Source organism: Malaclemys terrapin, chromosome 8 (genome assembly GCF_027887155.1).
Source record: "Malaclemys terrapin pileata isolate rMalTer1 chromosome 8, rMalTer1.hap1, whole genome shotgun sequence".
Lineage (NCBI taxonomy): Eukaryota > Metazoa > Chordata > Testudines > Emydidae > Malaclemys > Malaclemys terrapin.
Window position 1 is genome coordinate 90,352,752 of NC_071512.1, and position 24,191 is coordinate 90,376,942.

The 24,191-nt window shown below is 43.1% G+C and overlaps 1 protein-coding gene across 1 annotated transcript; it reads left to right on the top strand.

The window, feature by feature from the left end:
- Positions 1 to 2,709: 2,709 nt before the first annotated feature.
- Positions 2,710 to 22,485, top strand: RPE65 (retinoid isomerohydrolase RPE65). The gene is made up of 14 exons (XM_054037661.1): positions 2,710 to 2,772; positions 4,504 to 4,586; positions 5,903 to 6,053; positions 7,352 to 7,459; positions 7,561 to 7,702; positions 10,324 to 10,471; positions 10,829 to 10,910; positions 11,386 to 11,518; positions 11,631 to 11,770; positions 13,624 to 13,753; positions 19,164 to 19,278; positions 19,377 to 19,471; positions 19,576 to 19,687; positions 21,726 to 22,485. Exons 1-14 carry the CDS (start codon positions 2,762 to 2,764, stop codon positions 21,875 to 21,877), a joined length of 1,602 nt encoding a protein of 533 aa, XP_053893636.1. The 5' UTR covers positions 2,710 to 2,761; the 3' UTR covers positions 21,878 to 22,485.
- The last annotated feature ends 1,706 nt before the right edge of the window (positions 22,486 to 24,191 follow it).

The window sequence follows — 24,191 nt, forward strand, 5'->3', positions numbered from 1 at the left end:
GAATGGACCTTGAAAGGTCATTGAGTCCAGCTCCCTGTCTTCACTAGCAAGACCAAGTACTGATTTTGCCCCAGATCCCTAAGTGGCCCCCTCAAGAATTGAACTCACAACTCTGGGTTTAGTAGGCCAATGCTCAAACCACTGAGCTATCCCTCCCCCCATGCATCACCAACAGTAAAGATTCTGCACTGGGGATTTAGTTAACAATTATCATTGTAGCACAGGGAGCTGGGGGGTGAGCGTGGGACACCTGGGCCATGACCTGACTATTTTTTGACCAGGCCAAACCTGAGTGCCACTGCAACCCCATGTGTCAAGTTGCAATGCTATTCACTCAACTAAAATTTGGCCCAGCTGCAGAAGGCGTAAGGGCTCATGAGTGGTTTGTTTGTTTGGTTGGTTGGGTGTGGGGGGGTCAGGATAATGAGGTAGTGGAGGGGCCTGAGAGGAGAAGGAGGGAAGCAAATCTATGGGCCTCCCACTTTAAACTGCATTCCCCAGTCCCTGATTATTATTATTATAATGTATGAGCCAGATAGAATCCAGTTCTCTCTCCCTGAATACTAAACCATCTGTACATGCTGCAGCGGCATGATGTAATGGATTGGACAAAGAACTAGGAGCTAGTTCTTGAGGTCTAATCTCAGCCCTGTCACGCAGGCCTGGTCTACACACAGACTTGCACTGGTTTAACTAAAGATGTGTTTTTAAATTGCTGTGGTGTAAGTTTGTGTAGAACTCTTATTTTGGTCTGAGTGATTTAGTACAGTTTAACTTAATCTATTTCTTCACAGCATCAGTCTCTCAGTTCCCTGCTCTGTAAAGTGAGAACATTAATACTCAGGGGTTTTGAGGATTATTAATTAACTAATAACTGTATATTGCTTTGAAAAGGAATTGTTAAATTTTTAATTGACAGAAAGATGCCTGATACCTAGTGCAGTGGACAATCTCTGTATGAACTCAGGTGGAATTTGTCTTTGTGGTTTATTCTGTCTCCTAGTGTCCTGCCTAACCAGAAATAACCATCCTGCACACAAGGTCCCCATAGTCTTTTACCTGCTACTGGGTATTTTGGCACTTCTGTGTGGTCTAGCTGCATCTGGAATACCACATGGATTGTTGGCTGTCAGAAGTACCTGTAAATGAACTCCAGGCCGCTCTTTCCTGAATTGTTTGTATAGGGCCAGACTGAGATGTCTTAACTCACATAAACAATTACCCCATGAATAGTCCCATTGATCTCAATGGGATAAGGTGCTACTCACCATGAATGGTTGTATAAACTAGCCCGTAATCATTCTGTGGCAAAGATGCATCAGTATGTTCCATCCTGTTTAAGGAGATGTGGTGCCGTGTGACAGCACAGTCACTAGAGACGGTTTTCCAATAGAAAGATGTCTGCTATAGTGTTGACCCATGCAGGAGTTTGGTCAATGTATGATAGGCACCAGTCTGTTCTAACAGAGATATGTGTGCAGGCAGTCAACAGGCCATGTGCATGGAATATGTTCGCTAAGACATAGTTCCCAGCCTGGAGTAATGAAGCAGCAGTGTGTTCTGAGTTTGCATGCCTGTGGTTAAGAGGATATGCCATCTTTATTCTAGGTCTAAATTGTTTAGCTAGATATTACACCATTAAATCAGGCTAAGCACTGCATGGAAGTGAAGAGACTCTTCTGTTTTATGTTGATAAGCAAGACACAGTAGCAAGACAAAAGGTACAGACAGTCCCTGACCCACAGTACCTGAACTATCTTATTCTTACTATGGGGAGTACTGCACGGGCTTAGGTAACATGATTTGCTTAAGGGATTATCTACTGCAGTGTAGCAAGTTTTTAAGGCCAGTCACAGTACAGCAGTCAGTGGCAGGCCCAACATGAGGGGGGAAGCAGATGGTAGCAGATGCGGGGTACACTGGGGCTAGGAAGAGAAGTCATCCATGGCACAAGGATGGGGGATGGAATTAGTAGCAGGTAGATGTGGGAAGTGGTCAGTGCTCAATCAGAATGTGATGGGGCTCGGAAGTGGATCAGTAGCAAAGTGGCAGACTCACCAGGAATAGCTACATAGGATTATTATCTAAACACTGATATTGCACTTTTTATCTATAGATATCCAATGGCTTCACAAAGAAAAGTAAGTGATGTTATCCTCCTTTTACAGACAGGGTCACAGATACAGAGAAATGAAGAGATTTGCCCAAGGTCACACAGCAGGTCAGTGGCAAAGCTAGGAAGAGAATCCATGATCTCCTGATGCCTGGTCTAGTGCCTGATACACAGGACCACAAAGACTCCCTGGGGGGTAGAGAGAGAGAATTCTTTGTCCCTCAGCTGTGCACTGGGAGACTGTTTCCTTGCTGCTCAGATCCAGCAGCGCCATGCACAGAGCCAGTCTGACTGGAGGTGGTGGTGAAGGGCAGAGCACGTTACAGACTGTGTGACTCAAATGCACTCTCTTTCCCTTCTTGTTTCTTTGTAATCCATTTCTGCTTGGGAAGGAATTAGGTCTCTGGAAAACATTCAAAGACTTTGTTGTGTGAACAGCAATACAAATAATAAATAAAGGGTCAGGAGGATTTCAGTGGTGAAAGCAACTTCTGTTCCCTGGTACAAGCTGATTGGTTGGGATGATTTCCTTGAAGCTATTTCTCCCTTCAGTAGGACTTACCACTCATATAAATACCCAGCACATAGTTCTGACTTCCACGCTTCGCAGTTGGCTCTGGAAAGCTCAAATCCTTGATCAGGGAGAAAATGTCCAGCCAGTGAGTATCCCTATAGGCTTTTCTCTGGACTAGAGACTCGGTGCTTATTATTAATGTAGTAATTGTATTACAATAGCCCCTGGAGCCCCCGTTCTCAGGAAGGGCCCCTTTTTGTGCTAGGCACTGTACAGAGTAGCAGACTGTCCATGCCCTGAATAGCTTTCTCTCTAAATAGAGGACACAGACATGCGGGGGGGAGGGGGATGGAAGGCGAGGGAGATAAAGCACATGAGCGGAGGAAGCAATGTAATAGGATGCAGATATCAAGTTAGTGCCATGATTGTTTGATTGTTTGTTTTTAAACTTATTTGGTGGAGTTTTGCTGGGAGGGAATTAGCTAACCAGACAGAGAAAAGAAGGGAGATGATACTAAGGGAAGGGGAGCATGGAGGGAGGCTGAAGGGAAGAGACTGCGGGGAAAGGGGGAAGCAAACAGCCAGTCAGCACAGGGGAGAGTTTTCCCAATGAAATCTATTGGGTGCTGATGATGCCACCAACTTCTGAAGGTGCCTGCTACAGCTGCTTATCGCTGCTCCTACTGGCTGGCTCCTCCCAGGAGATTTTCTTCCCCAAATTCAGATGGCTGAAGTGGGGGGGCATATGAAGCCTGATATCAGCTCTCCCCTCCTATGGGGAGTATTGGGGGAAGGAGTTACACTGTCTGGCTCCCTCCTCCATGGTGCAGCTGGATCTGCTGGATTTACTAGATACCTGAACATACCTACTGTGATTATTGCACGTAGCATCTTGTTGCAGCTTGTTAGATTCTCAGAAATGGAAACCCACTTCAGAAGTTGCAGTATATGGGAATAATTCAGCACTCGGCTCTCTAAGGAGCAATGTGATAGTTGTCATAAGCAGGGACTGACAGGGGACCTCCAGAGCTGAAAGCATAAGTCTCCACAACACGCTCTGTAGCAGTTGGCTGTAGCAGACTTGCATCCTTAATGCATCAGGGAACACAGAGGGGGAACATTACAGTAGCACTGAGAGAAGGTGACCAGGTCCTAGAGAGCGAGCTGCATCAGAGTCGGGGAGGAATTTCAGTCTGTGTTTAGGGGTGCAGTATATTCTATCTATGCTAATGTGGGTGTGCAGATGGTTATGGGGGGTTACAGTCTGGGGAGGGGGGGCAGGAGGCTGGTCTGCACCTCTGGATGAGAGGGCAGGGCAGTGCAGTGCGGAGTATAGTCTATATTTAGAGTGCCTTGGATATTGTAGTCTGTACTTGGCAGGAGGAGAATCAAGTGTATGATTCTTAGCCAGACACACACATTACAGTTGGCAGCAAACAGCTGGCCTGGAAAATAGAACTTGTGACTCTTGGCACTAAAATCACAGCCCCCTTCCCTGACCTCAGGGTTTCTCTTCCATTGCCAATAGTATTAGGGCTTTGGCCTGTTGCAGAGCAGCCACCGGGGGCTGAGGCATTCACAAACATTAGTTCAGATCTGATGCCCAGCAGTGAAGTCACATGATGACGCTCACTCTCTTTCTTCAGAGTCTCTGTGTTATTTTTAATCAGTTAATGCAGCTCATCAGGCTTCCCCTCTGTTCCATTCAAACCTTCATTCTTCTGAGGGCCACTGCTTCTCCTCAAACCACTGAGCTATGTGCAGCTTTGTTAAGAGTTTGTGTGTGTGAGTCAGAAACTATCCCATCTAGAAACAAAGCCCTGTAACTCTGACACATTTCCAGAGCTCTTATCTAAGCTTTCTTAAAACCTTTCAGAATTGAGCACCCAGCTGGTGGATACAAGAAGCTTTTTGAGACCGTGGAGGAATTGGCTGCACCAGTAACTGCTCATGTCACAGGTTTGTGCATTTCTAACGCTTTCCTTTCACGCTTCCTCGGAACCCAGCGCTTCTCCCCAGGGTCACTGCATGCTGCTCACCTGATCCCGGGGTGCTGCACTGTGAGGTAAATGGGTTAAACATGTCACAGGGGCAGGAAGTACAGTGGCCTGTACATCTCAGGGTAGTGGAAGCAGGTGCTGCTGGACAAGCCCAATTTCCCTTTACACCCTGTGCTGTGATCCCATCAGATCTCTTAATCAAGCTGAGTCATTACCAGGACAGACCTGTAGGAACACCTAACAGCTGAAGAAATAATACTGACAGTTCCATAGGTCACATTCTTTTCTGAGAGTCAGTACTGAAATAATGCATGGCCCGGTATGCTGTTAGGAAGCACTGGACTGCTGGAGGTAACATCTTTCAGAGACATAAAACCTGACCTCTTGTGGTCATTTAATGATCCCATGGCATTTCTGTAAGAACAGGGATGGTAACTCTGCTGTCACACGCCAGCTTTGAGAGCAATGTTCTTCTTAAAATTGGCATTCTGCCTGTAAATTTCTCTTGCATCTTAACACGTGTGCAGTATTCTTCTTCACCTTTTGTCCAGAACTATTGTGTGGTATTACTGTGCAATCTTAAGTAGTTGCTGCGTTTCACCTCAGAGGAGGCTGTATTTCCGTGGTGGATGAAGTAATCCCTCTATAAAGTTGTAAATCAGACTAGTTAGGTTTGTAAGGTGACTTGGGATCCTGTATAATGGAAGATCATTATACACCTCTACCCCGATATAACGTGACCCGATATAACACGAATTCAGATATAACGTGGTAAAGCAGTGCTCCGGGGGGGCGGGGCTTTGCGCTCCGGCAGATCAAAGCAAGTTTGATATAACGCGGTTTCACCTATAACGCGGTAAGATTTTTTGGCTCCTGAGGACAGCGTTATATCGAGGTAGAGGTGTAGTTTTAATTGAGAATTCAAATCCATAGCTCACTCTTATACTAAATTCTAAGTTCCTTTCGTTTTTAAAACTTGAAGAGGAGGTGGAAAGAGATTGGAATTCAATAGATATTAAAAAAAATCTTCTACATTAAAAAACAAAATCTGCTCCTTTGCATAATAACAATTTGCTGATTTATTTAGTTCCATACTTGGGTTTATTCTATTAAGTCTGCAGAATAAGAAAAAAACTGATCTCAGACATTGAAAGAGCCCAGTATTCCTTGTTAAAAGAAGAGATTAATAAACATAGGGAGAACTCAGATTGAAAGAAGGATGGTGCACTTGGAATTAGCATTCACAAAATTACCTCTCGATTACCTTTCCTATAGGCAGGATTCCCATATGGCTTACAGGCAGTCTGCTTAGATGTGGGCCTGGCTTATTTGAAGTTGGTTCGGAACCATTTTATCATTTGTTTGATGGCCAAGCGCTTCTTCATAAATTTGACTTTAAGGAGGGACATGTCACATACCATCGCAGGTAAGTGCAAAACATCAAAGCAAATATAAAGAGATAAAATACAAAATGTTAGGGCCACATTCTGCCCTCTGACGCCTGCAGGATTCACCTTGACTTCAAATCGGTTAGCTGATTGTAAGATCTCTAATGCTGGGATTATTATAATTTGTTAATAATGGTAACATCATCATATTTATGCTTAGCACCAACATAACACTTTCCATTTAAAGATTACAGAATACTTGCATTTTGCAAGTGGATCATTTTACAGATGAGAGAATGGGTAAAGAAGGAAGTTAAGTGACTTCCTCTGAGTCAGTGACAGAGCTAGGACTCATGATTCTCAATCCCAGGTTTTAATCACTAGACAAATCTGCCTTCCTTTACTTAAATAAAGTCCTCTGTGAAAATTGTTGCAATGTCCTACAGCAATGGTCAAAACCCTGTAGCTTAGCCTCTTGTTAGTGCAGAGTTTTGGACCATTACTGTAGAACACTGTTGTCGTTCTTAATCAGGGGTTCTATGCTTGCACCCAAAATTTACTGCCACTTTATATTCAACAAAGTATATAAGTACCTGTTTCAATTTGGCAGGATCAGCATTTGTTTGATATTGAAGGTCCAGAGACTTGACTGGCATTCAAGCTGATCAATCCAGGATACAAGATGATTAGGGCTGGTTGAAAATTTTCCATTGAAACATTTTTCAACAGAAGGCATTTTTAGTGGAGAGTGTCTGTTTTCCGTGTGTGCGTGTGTGAGAAAACCAAAAACTGAACATTCTGTGGGTTTTGGTCAGGCAAAATCTGCCAAAAACCAAAAAAATTCAACTGAAAACTGAACAGTTTAAAAAATAATTCAGTTTGGGGGTTTCCATTTTTTGTTGAAAAGTTGAGACTTTCCGAGGAAAAAAACCTCTGTCCAGGTCTGAATAGGACATCTGAGCTTGCAAGGAAGACATGACTGATGCCATTCTGGAAAACCACTAAGAAAAGTCTCAAGTCTGCAGTCCTTAGGCAAAATTCCCATTGAAGTCAAAATCTAAGACGGGTTCCAGTTTACCTGGTCATCAACTTCCCAGGTGTTTCCCATGTCTGAGCATTTGGGAAGAGAGAGAAGCAGGTTTCAGAGTTGTATACTCTTGAAATGTGACATGACCCTCTTGATAGCAGAAATATGTTTATGAAACTCAGCTCTTTAAACTTCACATCAAGTTTCATTTAAATATTTTAGGGATTAGTTGTTGTTTCATTATATAACACTGTAGCCATTTTTGTCATCATGTCCATTACATCCCTTCTATTTCTTTGCTTTCTCTAGATTCATTCGGACTGATGCTTATGTAAGAGCAATGACTGAGAAAAGAATCGTGATAACTGAATTTGGCACCTGTGCTTACCCTGATCCATGCAAGAACATATTTTCCAGGTGACTGAGAAAGTTGCATGTTGTAGGAGAGTGACAGGTTTTCGGTGTCATGGTTTGAAAGCCCCACTGTCATTGATCATTTGTTGACTTTGTTTGCCCAGGTTTTTTTCATACTTCAGAGGTGTGGAGGTCACTGATAATGCCCTGGTTAATGTGTACCCAGTGGGTGAAGATTACTATGCCTGCACAGAGACCAACTTTATCACCAAGATTAACCCAGAGACTTTGGAGACAATCAAGCAGGTAGATATTTGTACTTAGGGTATGTCTACACTACCCACCGGATCGGTGGGCAGTGATCGATTCAGCAGGGATCGATTTATCACGTCTAGACTAGACGTGATAAATCGACCCCCAAGCCCTCTCCTGTCAACTCCTGTACTCCAGCGCCATGAGAGGCACAAGCAGAGTCGACGGGAGCGGCAGCAGTTGACTCACCGCGGTGAAGACACCACGGTAAGTCGATCTAAGTACATCGACTTCAGCTACGTTATTCACGTAGCTGAAGTTGTGTAACTTAGGTTGATCGCCCCCAGCGTAGACCAGGGCTAAGAATTTAAAAATGTGGAGGAATGAAAAATAAAATGAAGACTATCAGCAGCACATTACAGATGGGTAATATCCAAGGTATTACCTGGAATGGGCAGTTTTAATAATGATATCAACTAGCTTGATCATTTATTAAAGTGGTTCTGAGGCATCATGGAAAATGGGACAATGTTCTCTTCACAGCATGCTGCCTACATCATGCTTGCAGATGGAAATAGGATCTTTGTTTTAAAGAGTTTTCTCTGCTCCTCTTATTAATTCCTCCCTTGAAATCAAAGGATTCTGTTAAAATTCTGCCTTACAAACTGTGACCAAAGTGCATCTTCATGTCCAAAGTAGACACCTGTGCAGGTGAGGAGTGTGACTGGGATCCATGACCATGGCTGATGAAAAATGAAAGGCCAACTCTACAGATAACAGTGATGTCCATGGGCCTATTCACAGCAGAAAGCAATATGCCAATCATGTTTGCAAGACTGGGCCCTAAGCTAGGTGCACCTGCTGTCGATCTGTCTAAGTACTTGTAGACTGTATTATCTAAGCACGTCAAATAGCAATGAATTTACTGCACCTCTTTATTATTATTATTATTATTATGGCTGGCTTAAAATTTTCCATTGAAATTGTTTTTCAATGGAAAATTGGGTTTTCACCACAAAATTACATGTTTCATAAAAAAGTGTCTGCTTTCCATGGAAAATGTCATTTTTATGTCAAAATATTCTGGCCAAAAACCTAAACTTTTCAGCTGAAAACTGAGAGTTTGGCTACAAATGAGCATTGTGGTGCTTCATGGAAGCTGTAGTTTGCTCCTCGTGGTTCCATTTCTTCTATGGGCTGGGATCCCCAGTTGAACTACATCTCTCATAATGCACCATAGCCAGGCACTCCATGTTCCACAGCTTCTCCTCACCAAAAAGTGAGACTGTGAGGCATTATGGGAGATGTAGTCCAGTTTGAGGGTCCAGCCCACATAGGAGAATAGGGATATGAGGAGCATAGCTCCCATGACATACTACAACCCACATTTGCAGTCAGCATCTTTTGATTTCCAGTTTTCACCAAAAACATAAAAGATTTTCCATGGACATTTTGACAAAAATTAATATTTTTTGTTTGTGTCAAAAATGTTCATGGGGTAAAAAAAAACTGGATCTGTTCTATCATCCTCTTTTTGGAGATGGGAAACCGAGGCACACAGAGACTAAGGCTGGCATTTTTCAAAGGATTCTCAGAGTTGAGTGCTCAAAATCCAATGAAATTCAGTGGGTGTTGGGTGCCGTCCTCCCTTCAGTGATTTGTCCACACAGGAAGTCTGTGTCAGATGTCCAGTTCAGTGCCTTTATCCCAAAGCCATCCTCCCCGTAGGACCTCGTTTGAGTAGCATGGCAATGAAGACACAGCTAGTGAGCAATCCTTAGTATGAGCCAGTGACTGCCATTCAGCCATGTGCTAATGGAGTCCCAGTGCTCTGGTGACAGGGCAAAATGTTCACTGGACACACAATTGTACTGCTGGTCTCTGGCCCCCCGGGTGGAGCCATCGTTGTGCTTATTGGCTTGCTGTCTGTTTTGCCAGGATATTTTGTTTTTGTAATGGCTGTCACAAGAACAATATTCCTGTGCAGCCACCTGCAAATCTGAGTGCATGAGCTGATACAGACTTTGCAGACCCTGGAAAGTAGCACCAGAGTTAAGGTGAAGGGGGCTGCTTTAATCTTAGACATTACGATCAGGTCCCTTACACCCATTTATACCACTGCAGCATGGAAGTATGAGCACACCTCCATTTTCACTTTCTTCTGGCACTCCACTCCACCCCATCCCCAATTTAGCGGACCTTTCAGTAGCTCATAGGGGGATTACAGCAGGGTACAAATCACATTTCTATGTCAAGGCCAAGAATTGAATCTAGTGTGTTGTTTCTTTGATCAGAGCTAGAGGTTTTGGGAAGGATTCTGACCCCCCCAAGTGGAGAGATGCAGAACTGTCTCTAACCTGAATGCCATCTTCAACAGCTTATCTGTGAGACATTAAAGCAGTTTTTTATTTTTAAACTCTTTGCCTTTGGACCTCACAGTTCTACGTACAGAGCTCCTCTTGACTTAAATGGGAGTTGTGTGCATGCCGTTGCTGCTATTTCTCTAAATATTTGTAGATGATTTACCTCGAGGTGTGAAATGAGAACATTCCTTAGCTAAAATAACAGGACACTCCCAAGCCAAGTACTTCATTACATTCATAATGATAAGTATATACCTCCTCCAGATAAAGCTTATGATTCACCCCAAGTCACCTCTCTCTCTCATTCTTCAGGTGGACCTTTGTAAATATGTTTCAATCAATGGCGTAACTGCTCACCCCCATATTGAAAATGATGGGACGGTTTATAACATCGGCAACTGCTTTGGAAAAAATTTTGCAATTGCCTACAATATTGTACGGATCCCTCCACTGCAAGCAGGTTAGTTTATGTATTGCTTAAAAGCAATGTCTGTGCCCTTCAGACATTCAGGCTGTAGAAATCCCTTCAGGTGCCGAATTAATCTGTCACCTTTGAACATTGCATCATTTTTCAGTATTCAGATGATTTTTTTATTTGATTTTTTCTTTTCTGTCCCTTCCTTATCTAACTACAAATTTTTATAAGAAACTTTTTACAGATGTTGTTCTTTAAAAAGACAGTACATGTTATTTTCAGAGACTAATACTTCTCGTGTTAAAGGCCAAAAACTTTCCTAGCTAACATTTTGTAGCATGGGCTTACTGAGCCATTCCTGGGGCAGCTTCCATAATCATTTAAATACTATTTTTATTTCAGACAAGAAAGATCCAATGAACAAGTCCGATGTGGTTGTGCAGTTTCCTTGCAGCGATAGATTTAAACCTTCTTATGTGCACAGGTAAATTGTAGGCCACTTCTGTAAACAGCACAGTGAAATATATAAACCAGTTCTGTATGCAGCAAAGTGAGACTTTCTTGCTGTGAAACCTGTATTTCATACCTTTGAGCCACATTGGAAAACAGCCATTTCTAGCAGAGAACCCACTGTCATTTATGCAAATAACACAAAAGGTATAATTGTCCTGTGATGTGGACAGATATATTTTGTACAACGTTTGATTGTTTTTTTTAAACATGGTTTATTCAAACGCGTTTGCTGTTTTATACATGGGAAGCAGAACTGCTAAGCATGCAGTAAACGACAGTTAACATTAAGAATTTGCAGATATCAGGAGGATTATGTTCCAATAACATTAAACTGACTTTTAGATGAAGCAGCCACTATTTGACAAGCTACCATTCTGTGTATAAACATACTGTTGTCAGAAATCACCACAAGCAAACTTACAAGCTCCAACTGTATTTCTGAACAGCTTTGGGCTGACTCCAAACTATATAGTGTTTGTGGAAACACCAGTGAAAATTAACCTGCTCAAATTCCTTTCTTCTTGGAGTCTGTGGGGAGCCAACTACATGGATTGCTTTGAGTCTAATGAAACCATGGGGGTAAGTGAAATTGCATTGCATTGTTACATACTGGCCACATGTGAGGTTGTGTCATGTTAAATATACCACTATTTCTCATGTGCCAAAAGCAAAATGCTTCTTTGTTTTCCAGGTCTGGCTTCATGTAGCAGATAAAAAAAAAGGAAAATACCTCAATATCAAATACAGGACCTCGGCCTTTAACCTCTTCCATCACATTAATACCTATGAAGACAATGGATTTCTTATTGTGGATCTCTGCACCTGGAAGGGGTATGTAAGGGCACTCAAGTGATTGCCGGCCGGGCTATTGGTAAATACAATCTAGAGATGTGCTGAGAGAAATCTTGCACTGAGAAGGGGATGGGATGGGCAACCTAATGGGTCTTTCCCGTATCTAATTGCTATTATTTGGGGCCTGATTCTCGGTGATTGACATTAGTGAGATTTTTGTCATTTTCTTCAATCAGAGTAGGATTGCAAACCAGGAATGGATGGATGATTTTGTCATCCAAGGCTATAAATCCATTCTGACTGAAAAAATACCTGGCTTGTCTGGATAATCCAGCAACAAGTTTGTTTTCTAAGGAACCAGGGATAACCACTACACTGAGGGTATGTCTACACTGGAAATGCAAGTCGACCTATATTAAGTCGATTTACAGCCACTTTGATAATTACTGCGGTAGTGCATGTCCACACTACCCTTCTTGGGTTGGTGGTGCACGTCCTCACAAGGAGCATTTCCACTGACCTAAGAGCCCAGTCTCTCAGCTCCGCTGGCAGCCGCCTGCCAGGAGCTCAGCTGCCCCACAGTCTCCCGGGCTCCTGGAGGGCTGCCCCACCATCTGGTCCCTGTTCTCCGTTGGGAGCGAGGAAAGCTGCCTGGTGCTTCTCCCCTCCCCATTCCCTGCTGGAAGCTGCCCCGGGCTTCTTGCCCCCAAGGAGTGGGGTCCAGCTGCCCTCGCTTCTTGGGCCTCCCATACCCCCCACCCGCTCCCCACCAGGAGCTGGGCAGCCTTGTCAATTTCATGGCTCATCCATTCATGAAATTGACAAGGCTGCCTGCCTCCCAGCAGGCAGGGAGGTGAGGAGCCCCAGCTGCCTTATGTCAACCTAACTGTGTAGTGTAGCCCAGCCCTTCATAATTTTGACCTGGAAGTATCTAAGTATAATCAGTTTTAAAGCAGAAAGCTGAAGTGACATCTCCTCATAAAGTACTGCGATGCTGTGATCTGGTTAAGGAAAATAAGTTGGCAGACTGATTTTTTTGTTCAGACTAAAAAATAACTGGGTTTCAGGGCAAATGTTAATTTTTAAAAGCAAAATATTATTTTCCTGAAAGTGATAGAATTTTGTGGCTGTGTGACTGTTTCATTACAATATGTGAAAAATCTTACTTTTTTATGTCAGTTCCTGCAGGGCACTTAGGTATTAGCAATGAAGTAAGGCTCTGATTCCCCCAAGCTGACCCACAAGAAATGGGATCTGTCTGTGGGGAATCAGCTTCCAGGGTCAGGGCTTAAAGCAGGACCTGATTTTTAACTATCTTCTTTCAGAATGTTCATATTGATCACTTTTGGTTTACACAGATGTTCAGTTACTAGTGTGTGCGGAGGATTTTGTGAAGTTTTTATAACTGATTTACCAGTGCTTTCAGTTCACTGTTAACTTTAGTAAATGGTATTAATTGTTGAAATACCTCTGCTACTGCTAGTCCAGTGGGCACAAATCTGGATTAATTTTGTCAGGATGATAGGCAATAGTCACAGAAATACAGAAATAAATCTGTCAGCATAGACTTTAACTTTCCAGCAGTGATTCTGCACCATGGCCACTCAAAACTTCATGGTGACAGCAAGTGCAGAAGTGGGATTATCCTGCTCCAAAAGCAGCTAACTCTATAGAGCCTGTGACATGCAGCAGAACAGTTCTTAATTCCATCCATTAGAGAACAGTGCTGTGCACACGCAACATCCCCCCAAAGAACACTGCATCAGGAGCCCTAACAGATCTTGCTGTTCCCTTGTTGCGGGCGTGGGAATGAACACGTGCATTTTGACCTCTTCTCTCTAAAATGACACACAATTGTTCTGGCTCTTATTTCTGATTCTATCTTTGTGCAGGTTTGAGTTTGTTTACAATTATCTGTACTTAGCCAATTTGCGGTCCAATTGGGAAGAAGTGAAGAAACATGCAGAAAAAGCTCCTCAGCCCGAAGCTCGTAGATATGTCCTTCCCTTAAACATTGACAAGGTAACAGTTTGACTGGGCTATGCACGTCGGGAAGTTTAACTACATTCAGTTCTCTGAAATGCGACAGCCTCCCTGGCTCCTGCAAATCTGTTGCAGACTGTTTTCAGTCTAACTGAGTTTACATTTCTTTTGAAGGAAAAACCCCTTAAAAATCTGTCTTCATACAAATAGAAAACTACCCAGCACTTTCTAACAGTGTCTGTCCCACAGAAAGTTCCCATGTATTGCTTTCCAAGTTAGAGAAGTGTAAGGTGTAAGTGCAGTTCTTCCATAACACTGGTCTACAATTTTTGAGAAGTCGTCTGCTTCAGAGATAAAATGTGCTATTTATTATGTATTTTGATGTGCTGAATTCAAAGATGACCATTAAAACGCTGTTTCTAAGATATTTAAGTTTTTACATTTTATGTCTATGTATATTGTGTAGATAGTAGAGTTTTAATCATAAATTGTAAACCGAGGTCTTTTCATGTGTTTATGGTTGCTTTACATGATAATATTTCACCTGTCCTGTTTATGTAACACTTTAAAAATCAGCAAAAGGGTTATATAAATAGAATTTATTATGAAACAAAAGGCAAAAACCTGTTATGTACGTAGTTTAATCCTATTCAGTGTCTACTCGGCGCTTCTTGGCTTGTCTCTTGTATTCATTAAATGGAGCATCTCTTGTCACTGTCCAGCAATAGTCTGCAAGCATTGATGGGCTCCATTTGCCCTGATAGCGTTTCTCCATTGTTGCAATCTCCTGGTGAAATCGCTCGCCGTGCTCGTCGCTCACTGCTCTGCAGTTTGGTGGAAAAAAATCTAGATGAGAGTGCAAAAAATGTATCTTTAGTGACATGTTGCAACCAAGGCTTTTGTATGCCTTGAGGAGGTTTCCCACCAACAACCTGTAGTTATCTGCCTTGTTGTTTCCAAGAAAATTTATTGCCACTAACTGGAAGGCTTTCCATGCTGTCTTTTCCTTGCCACACAGTGCATGGTCAAATGCATCATCTCGAAGAAGTTCACGAATCTGAGGACCAACAAAGACACCTTCCTTTATCTTAGCTTGACTTAACCTTGGAAATTTTCCGCGGAGGTACTTGAAAACTGCTTGTGTTTTGTCAATGGCCTTGACAAAGTTCTTCATCAGACCCAGCTTGATGTGTAAGGGTGGTAACAAAATCTTCCTTGATTCAACAAGTGGTGGATGCTGAAGACTTTTCCTCCCAGGTTCCAATGACTGTTGGAGTGGCCAATCTTTCTTGATGTAGTGGGAATCTCTTGCACGACTATCCCATTCGCAGAGAAAACAGCAGTACTTTGTGTATCCAATCTGCAGACCAAGCAAGAGAGCAATAACCTTCAAATCGCCACAAAGCTGCCACTGATGTTGGTCGTAGTTTATGCACCTCAAAAGTTGTTTCATGTTGTCATAGGTTCCTTCATATGGACTGCATGACCAACTGGAATTGATGGCAAAACATTGCCATTATGCAGTAAAACAGCTTTAAGACTCGTCTTCGATGAATCAATGAACAGTCTCCACTCATCTGGATCGTGAACGATGTTGAGGGCTGCCATCACACCATCAATGTTGCTGCAGGCTACAAGATCACCTTCCATGAAGAAGAATGGGACAAGAGCCTTTTGACAGTCACGGAACATGGAAACCCTAACATCACCTGCCAGGAGATTCCACTGCTGTAGTCTGGAGCCCAACAGCTCTGCTTTACTCTTGGGTAGTTCCAAATCCCTGACAAGGTCATTCAGTTCACCTTGTATTATGAGGTGTGGTTCAGAGGAGGAGGATGGGAGAAAATGTGGGTCCTGTGACATTGATGATTCAGGACCAGAAGTTTCATCCTCTTCCTCTTCCTCGTCTGACTCAAGTGAGAATGATTCTGGTGCATCAGGAACCGGCAGTCCTTCTCCGTGGGGTACTGGGCGTATAGCTGATGGAATGTTTGGATAATGCACAATCCACTTTTTCTTCTTTGACACACCTTTCCCAAATGGAGGCACCATGCAGAAGTAACAATTGCTGGTATGATCTGTTGGCTCTCTCCAAATCATTGGCACTGCAAAAGGCATAGATTTCCTTTTCCTGTTCAACCACTGGCGAAGATTTGTTGCACAAGTGTTGCAGCATATGTGTGGGGCCCACCTCTTGTCCTGATCTCCAATTTTGCAGCCAAAATAAAGGTGATAGGCTTTCTTAACCATAGTGGTTATACTGAGCTTTTGTGATGCAAAAGTCACTTCACTACAAACATAGCAGAAGTTATCTGCACTGTTCACAGAAGTACGAGGCATCTCTGCTCACTTTGGCTAAACAGAAATGTGTCCCTTTGCCAAATCAAACACTGACAAATAAGAGAGCACGACACTGTATGATTTCTAGAGCTGATATAGGGCAATTTGTTCAGCAGAGTGATGTATGTATCGTTATAATTGCATCATCCATGACTTCTAGGAATAACATGATGCAATTCATATAATGTATGACGCAATACCAGCTTCAGATTTCATCGTTCATTGTTTTGCCTAAAAAGCAAGTACTGTCCAAACCCAGTCATAGATTTATTCATAGATCCAGTCAAAGATGTATTTTAGTCATTTCTGGTTTAAATTGAGATCCCTTCCCTTTATAACTCACTTATCCTCCACCATTCCCAAGTCAAGGGTCGTATATACTGACCCAATAGCTTATCTTGAAAACTAGAGCCAATCAACAATTTTAAGCATCATTTTCGTTCTCAGTGACCCAGAATTAGTAAAGTTTGACTACATTTATTTCAGAAGCATTTTGGCTGTAGAGCAGTGTAATAGGCTGTTTTCCAGGAGGTGTAGTATGTTGATTGGAGCTGGGTGAATAATTTGTCAGCCATCTTGTTTGCTAGAGTATTTGCAGAGAGCAGACACAGCTGGAGTGAATTTCTGGATGAAATCCATTCCCAGCCCCTGGTCTGGTGTTGGGATTCTGACACGACCAGCCTCAACACAAGGTTTGTGGCCTCTGAATTTACACACCAAGCAGCTTATGTTGGACAAGTTTGTCCTACTGCTCCCTTCTAATCCACTATCTTCAGAGTAGCTGCAGACAGGTGCTGGAACAATTTTTATAGCGGGGGGTGCTGAGAGTCTTTTAACCAAACTGTAAACCTTGAATATAATGGAAACCACTTCAAGCCAAGGGGTGCAGCAGAACCCCACGGTCCAGCACCTATGGCTGCAGAGCTAATTTCCCTGGCTAACAGAGTGCTGAGGTCCATTGTGCATCTGCTTCTCCTGTGCCCCCCACCCCAAATAGATTTTGTAAAGCAGAGACCCTTACATTTCACCCTTATTGTTCTAGATGATTTTTAAAACTAATCTTTGCTCTCAATCCTGACTGTGTTGAGAACAGACAGGGGTGATACTTCCAATCAAGTAAATTGGCCTCAAAGCAGTGAATTTCAGTGGCACTATATATCATACACCTCATATAATTTAATTAAAACATACATGTACATATGTCAGCACTTAATTACCTCAGGATAACTTTAGGGAAGATTCTCAAGAAGAATTAGGCCCTTGTGTTCCATGGCCTTTCAGTGAACATTGGGTACCTAACTTCTCTTTGTGAAACCTCTCTCCTAAGGACCAGTGGCCTGATTCTGATCTCATGCCAATGTAAATCCATTGGTTCCTGATTCACACTTAAATAACAGACCAAAATTTGGCCCCAGCTTTCTCTTTGTTTTCATTCTTTTAAGGAAAACAAAATGTGGATTTTGCTCATGATCAGATATAGTGCAGCAGAGCCTTATAAATTTATACTAGCCAATGGGAAACCCGTGTGAATTCATGAGTTGGGAAAATGAGCCGGTAAATCCCAACTGAAAAGTCAAGGATACTGAACTGCAGGTTGTACTTCGCTTATTTGTTTTGGGAACTATATCTTAGTTTCATTTCTGTCCTGAGACTTCATAGTATGCTGGGAAATATACAGTTATATGTTTTGTAAAACTAATGAAGTCTTATGGAGATGAGCTCTCATTAAAGCACCTTGCTGTTAAGTGTTAACTGAGAAACGGGAAGAGACAGCCATTTTGTGTCGGTGAATTATAAATTTTGCTGCTTAGCAAGGTTCTACTGTACAGTAACTCCGCACTTAACTTTGTCCCAGTTAACATTGTTTTGTTGTTACGTTGCTGATCTATTAGGGAACAAGCTTGTTTAAAGTTGTGCAATGCTCCCTTATAATGTCGTTTGGCAGCTGCCTGCTTTGTCCACTGCTTGCAGGATTCTCTGGAAGAGCAGCCCCTCCTCGTGGGGATTAGCACCAGGGGGAGCTGGCAGGTCCCCATCCCCATCAGCGCCCCTAAATTCCCTGTACGGCCCAGCAGCAGTTCAGCTGTCCCTCCTCCCTGCCGTGCTGCTCCTGCCCTGCCCTCTGCCTTGGAGCTGCTCCCAGGAGCTTCCTGCTTGCAGTGCGTGTGTGTGTGTGTGTGTGCTGATATCAGGATGTCCCCCTGCTCCTGTCCCCCCATTCCGTACCCCCTCTCCACAAAGCGGAAGAGGGGGACAGGGCTCTGGGACAGAACGGAGGGAGCTTGTTGGAAGCTGTTGCTGACTGTCTGAACCGGCTGATCTGCTTAAAAGAGCAATGTACTTGAAGTGGGGTCAGTGTACTTAAAGGGGCAATGCACATCTCTCTCTCTCTCTCTCTCTCTCTCTCTCTCTCTCTCTCATGCATGCATCCCCCAGCACTTTGGAAAGTCAGCACGTGTGCAGCCGTGCATGTGCTGTCAGGAGAAGGGAGTGGTGCGCTCCAGCTGGATAGCGTGGGCTCATCATGTTCAGTTTTTGCAGGGAAGTGTTTGTAGCTACTGCCCTGCATCTATTGTGTTTCCTCCCTCCTGCCTCAGTCCATGCTGCCTTGTAGAGTGTGAGGCTACATTAACAACAGCGTATTAACCCTTGAGGGCTCGGCCGAGTGCTAGTTCATCATTTAGCAGCAAGGCATTCCCTAGGAAATATCCCACCCTCTGACTCCACCACCTCAACCAAGCTTCACACTCATTCATTGCCATGTACAATATTAAACGGTTTGTTTAAAATTGTTTAAAACGTATACTGTATATGTATAGAATGTCTTTTGTATGGCGAAAAAAATTTCCCTGGAACCTAGCCCCCCCCATTTACATTAATTCTTATGGGGAAATTGGATTCGCTTAACATCGTTTTGCATAAAGTCGCATTTTTCAGGAACATAACTACAACGTTAAGCGAGGAGTTACTGTACGTCACTAACTGCATTGCAGGTGTGCAAAAAAAAATAAACATTAGACTGTGTGTGGTGCAAAAATGCAGAAAATAAACAGCGTTTGGAATGCAGTTGTTTCTTTGTTTCTCAAAACCTGTTGCTTCTTTGTTCTAGGCCGACACGGGTAAGAATTTAGTCACCTTGCCCTACACAACAGCAACTGCAACTCTGCACAGTGATGAAACCATCTGGTTGGAACCAGAGATTCTTTTCTCTGGGGCTCGCCAAGGTAAGATGTTAATTCTGAACCTCAGCCAGAGGCAGCAAAAGCAGTTTACTAAATCCAAAACCCACTAATCCCAGCAAATGTGTGCTCTCATTTTCTAGCCTTTGAGTTTCCACAAATCAATTATAAGAAATATGCTGGAAAACCCTATACGTATGCATATGGCCTTGGATTGAATCACTTTGTTCCAGACAGGGTAAATATTGATATTCTGATGAGGACACGTTTGACTTAAGGCATGTTATTTTAAGGCAAAATTAACAAGGAACAGTACTGAGATGATTTTTCTCCCTTTTGCAGCTTTGTAAGCTGAATGTTAAAACGAAAGAGACTTGGGTGTGGCAGGAACCAGACTCATATCCATCAGAGCCTATCTTTGTTTCACATCCAGACGCCTTGGAAGAGGATGACGGTAAATGATTTTAGATTATGTTTATTTTTGTTCAATTAGATTCTTTTATAAGTTTGTATCCACTGACCCAGGGACCCAGAGCTATCTTGAATGTCAAGTCCTTTAGATGGACAGTCAATAAATTGCCGAGTGAAAGAGAGGCATCAAGCAGCGAAGTGCCATAACAACACTGAGGCACTCAAAGTGTGCCCCAAACAAGGGTTGTTTTCATTACTGTGAAGCAGAACTGTCTAAACAATTGGGAGGAGTTTCTGAAAATAGACCAGAGGCCAAGACTGAGGAAGCAAGAGTTTAAGGTGTTGTGAATTTGTCCCTGCTCTTGAGCATTTCTATCAGGAATTACAATATTAAAAGCAATTCCAATAGCAGAGTTTTATGAAAGTATAAACCTAAGAACAAATGTCATTATAGTTTTAATGTGGGGGGGAGAGGAGTGAGTTTAGTGGTTGTGTACGTGTAGGATGCAAAGCACCCCACTTGCACAAGGCATAATGCAAGCTGGCTCTGTGCAGCCATACTCCTGGCCCCAATACTGAGTGTCAGCAGCAGCACTAGTAAAGGTAAGGAGCTATCCCGATGGTTTCCTGTATCATCCTGTCTCCCAAAATACGGTTAAAAGACATTGGGGGAAATCCTGACCCCATTGAAGTCAACAGTTAAATCTCCCATTGACTTAGTGGGTGAAATTTTGATTCCATTTATGTGCTCAATTCACGAAAGCATTTACGCATATGCTTAACTGCTATTTACTTAAATGGAACTTAAGCACACACTTGCGTGCTTTCCGGAATTAGGAGAACATCAGCTCTGGTTCAGTGCTTACATTTTTACAGACTTTGTCCTAAGAGTTTTGACATTGTTCTTTGGTGCTGCAGCACCTGTCTCTGCCCCCAGGAGTCACTGATAATTTTTTGGTATCTTAGTGACTTTGTTTTCCATGCATCAGTATTTTTGTTTCTTTGCACCAGGTGCTTGTTTCTCATGTTTCAGTATTGCTGTGGCACTCTGCTATCAGCATGTGGGCTTAATGTACCAGTGCCTGAGTTTAAGGACACTGTCAGCAGTTCCTGCCACTTGCATGGAGGCAGATTGAAACTCAGTGAAGAGGGCTAGTTGGACTCAACGGAGTGATAGGCAGAAGGAAATAGGGCCTTCACGTCTCATGCTCTACCCTGCTTCGACTGGCTGCCAAAAAAAAAAATCTTAAGTGGTAGGGGAGTTCTGCCTATCTTGCACTTCAGCCCAGAAGTGAGGATCAGAAAAGTAGAATTAAAGTAGGGCTATGACTTTCATGTTGAGTTTTCTGTGACTTGAGCCCCCGGCATCTGGGAGCTCTAGGGTCCCTGCCACCCATGCCAACCCCGCAGCACCGGATCATGGAGCACCGCAGCCAGCAGGGGTGCCCTGGAGCTCCAAGCAGAGCTACCGCAGGTGGCGGGGATGCTCTGAGCTTGGAGCCCCCAGTGGCGTGGGGACCCTGCAGCTCCCCATTTTGTCATGCATATTTTTAGTAAAAGTCACGGATAGATCACGGTCTTCCATGAATTTTTCTTTATTGCCCGTGACCTGTCTGTGACTTTTACTAAAAATATGCATGACAAAATCTTAGCCTTAATTATAAGGCAAATAATTTTCCCTTTCTACTTCTAATGTGATATGAATTCTACTGAGGGTCAATTGTCACAGGATCTTACAATATCATTTTTATGGTCACCTTGAGAATAAAGCTCTGCTTTTAAAACATTGTATACAATTGGGCTGCAGCTGCCATGCTATAGCGAACCTGCCTCAGAAATCAGAAAAGCAGTGGCTTATTGGAAAAGCAAGTAAAAATCCAGAATGCTTTCTGAAGAGGAAAAGCCTTTTCCTTTCAATAACAGTTTTATGGCCTCCATGCTTTTAGTAATAGCTATGCTCTGCCAGGATTCTGGAAGTAACTGATAGTTTTGCCACTCACAGGTTAGCGGGTGCCCGCGTTAGAGCCTAGTGTGCCATGTGTTTTTTGTTTATATAAATCATATTTACTTCTGCTTGCTAGGTGTCGTTCTGAGTGTAATTGTTAACCCTGGCGCAGGACAGAAGCCTGCCTATCTACTGATCCTGAATGCAAAGGATATGAGTGAAGTTGCCAGGGCTGAAGTGGAGATGAATATTCCTGTTACCTTCCATGGAATGTTCAAAAGATCGTGACGATTCTCTTCAGTGCACTTATCGTAATTTGCTTTTTTGACTTTGAAAAGGTACATTTCTAGTTACAAAACTCCAATATTCTATGTTCCTTCAATGTCTGATTTGTAAAACTCATTAAGCCTGAAAATTTCATTTTTCTTGATGTTTGCGGTATTTTTGTTTTGTAGCTGTGTTGGTCCCAGAATTTAGAAAGACAAGGTGGACTAGGTAATATCTTTTATTGGACCATCTTCTGTTGGTGAAAAAGACAAGCTTTCAAGCTACACAGCGCTCTTTAGGTCTGGGAAAGGTACTCAGAGTGTCTCAGACCTAAAGAAAAGCGCTGTGCAGCTTGAAAGCTTGTCTCTATCAATAGAAGTTGGGCCAATAAAAGATATTACCACCTTGTCTCTCGCTTTTCTTGATGGTCACTTAAGTATTCTCTCATCAGATTTTTCAACCTTGCAAACTCATTGACAGGATTTTAAAATGAGCAGCATCGAGCATTTTAAAACTTAAAAGAATGGTTCTTTACAGAGTTAAACTTTGGAGCAGAGATGCAGTTGAAACAGTACTATGTGAAATTCAGTGTGTTGTAGATTCAATAAACATCAGTGGAACAAGCTCAAGAGTGTCTTCCAATGACTGCTTTATGAGGAGACTATTTTATCCTGTATACAAATTTATTAATTTGACTAAATTCCAGTTCACTGTATTAGTTTTCTAAAACGCAGTATTTTTGAGTGGGGCCACCATAAATCCATCCAAGTTGTCGACTGTCCTTCCTGTGGCTGTTTTTGAGAACCAGGATCCATCTATGAGGCAGTAAGTCCATGACTTTGAGACACAGCATTTTCTCCATTGATAACACGCACACGCCAAAGAAATTTTGAAAGCTGCAGCCAACAAAGTAGCAGTTCACGTTCGCCCTGCACCCTTCAGTTAAGGAGCAAGTCCCCTTTCCAAGCATTATAGCAGTCAGTATGAAAGAAAATCCCCCACCTTTCTCCCCTCTTCTCCTAATTTTGGGAGCAAAACCTTCCTGATGCTTCAGGTAGCAGGAGGTTTGCATACGTGACCAAAATCAAAATCCAAACTTAATTTAAAGGAGGTTTGGATTTAAATATTGGCCACTTGCTTGCCGGGTGAAAGTACTCTTATGACTCTCAGAAGTCCTGCCAGCCTCCAAATCAATATAATAATGTGCCGTCAGCTAAGTTTGGTATTTGTACAGTAACTCCTTGCTTAACGTTGTAGTTATGTTCCTGAAAAATGCAACTTTAAGCAAAACAATGTTAAGCGAATCCAATTTCCCCATAAGAATTAATGTAAATAGTGGGGGTTAGGGTCCAGGGAAATTTTTTTCAACAGACAAAAAACTATATATTATATAGATATACACACTGTATAGATTTTAAACAAACAATTTAATACTGTTCACAGCTATGATGATTGTGAAGCTTGGTTGAGGTGGTGAAGTTAGAGAGTGGAAGAGGGAGGGATATTTCCCAGGGAATGCCTTGCTGCTAAATGATGAACTAGCACTCGGCTGAGCCCGCAAGGTTTAACACGTTGTTAATGTAGCCTCTCACACAAGGCAGCACGAACACGAGGGAGGGAGGGACCATAGCAGACAGAGATAGACACACACCTTGTGTGTGCGAGAGAGAGATGCACACTGCCCCTTTAAGTAAGCTGACCCGCTCTTAAGTGCCTTGTCTTTTTAAGTGGATCAGGAAGTTGAGACAGCAGCTGCTGCCCCAACCTCTCTGTCTCTCTCTGTCCGTGTCCCCTCCCTGCTCTATATGGAGAAGGGGTAAGCGGGGTGCAGGAGCAGGGGGACACCCTGACAGCCCCCGACCTTCACCCCCCAGCACAGCAAGCAGGAGTCTCTGGGAGCAGCTCCAAGGCAGAGGGCAGGAGCAGCATATGGCAGAGGGGGGAGGGACAGCTGAACTGCCGGCAATTGATAGCCTGCTGGGCGGCTGCAGCACAGGGAACTTAGGGGAGCGGGGAGCTGCTAGGGGGGGCTGCCGGTCCACCCTAGTTACAAGCCCCCACCAGCTAGCTGCAGCGGGCTGCTCTTCCTGCAAGCAGTGGACAAAGCAGGCAGCTGCCAAACAACGTTAGAAGGGAGCATTGCACAACTTTAAACGAACATGTTCCCTAATTGATCAGCAACATAACAATGGAACAATGTTAGTTGGTACGACTTTAAGTGAGGAGTTACTTATTTGATGCAAAGATCCAGAAGGCTATATGAAAAATAAAGCTATTACAGTTCATAACTGAGGTACCTGCTAGCAGCCAGCTTCTGGGTAAAATATAGCATTAT

What these genes read in the sequence shown, in the direction of transcription:
- RPE65 (XM_054037661.1), top strand. An exon ending in AGTCTAATGAAACCATGGGG is followed by an intron (nt 11,519 to 11,630) that starts GTAAGTGAAATT and finishes TTTGTTTTCCAG; the next exon opens with GTCTGGCTTCATGTAGCAGA. An exon ending in TTTCTCTGGGGCTCGCCAAG is followed by an intron (nt 19,279 to 19,376) that starts GTAAGATGTTAA and finishes CTCATTTTCTAG; the next exon opens with CCTTTGAGTTTCCACAAATC.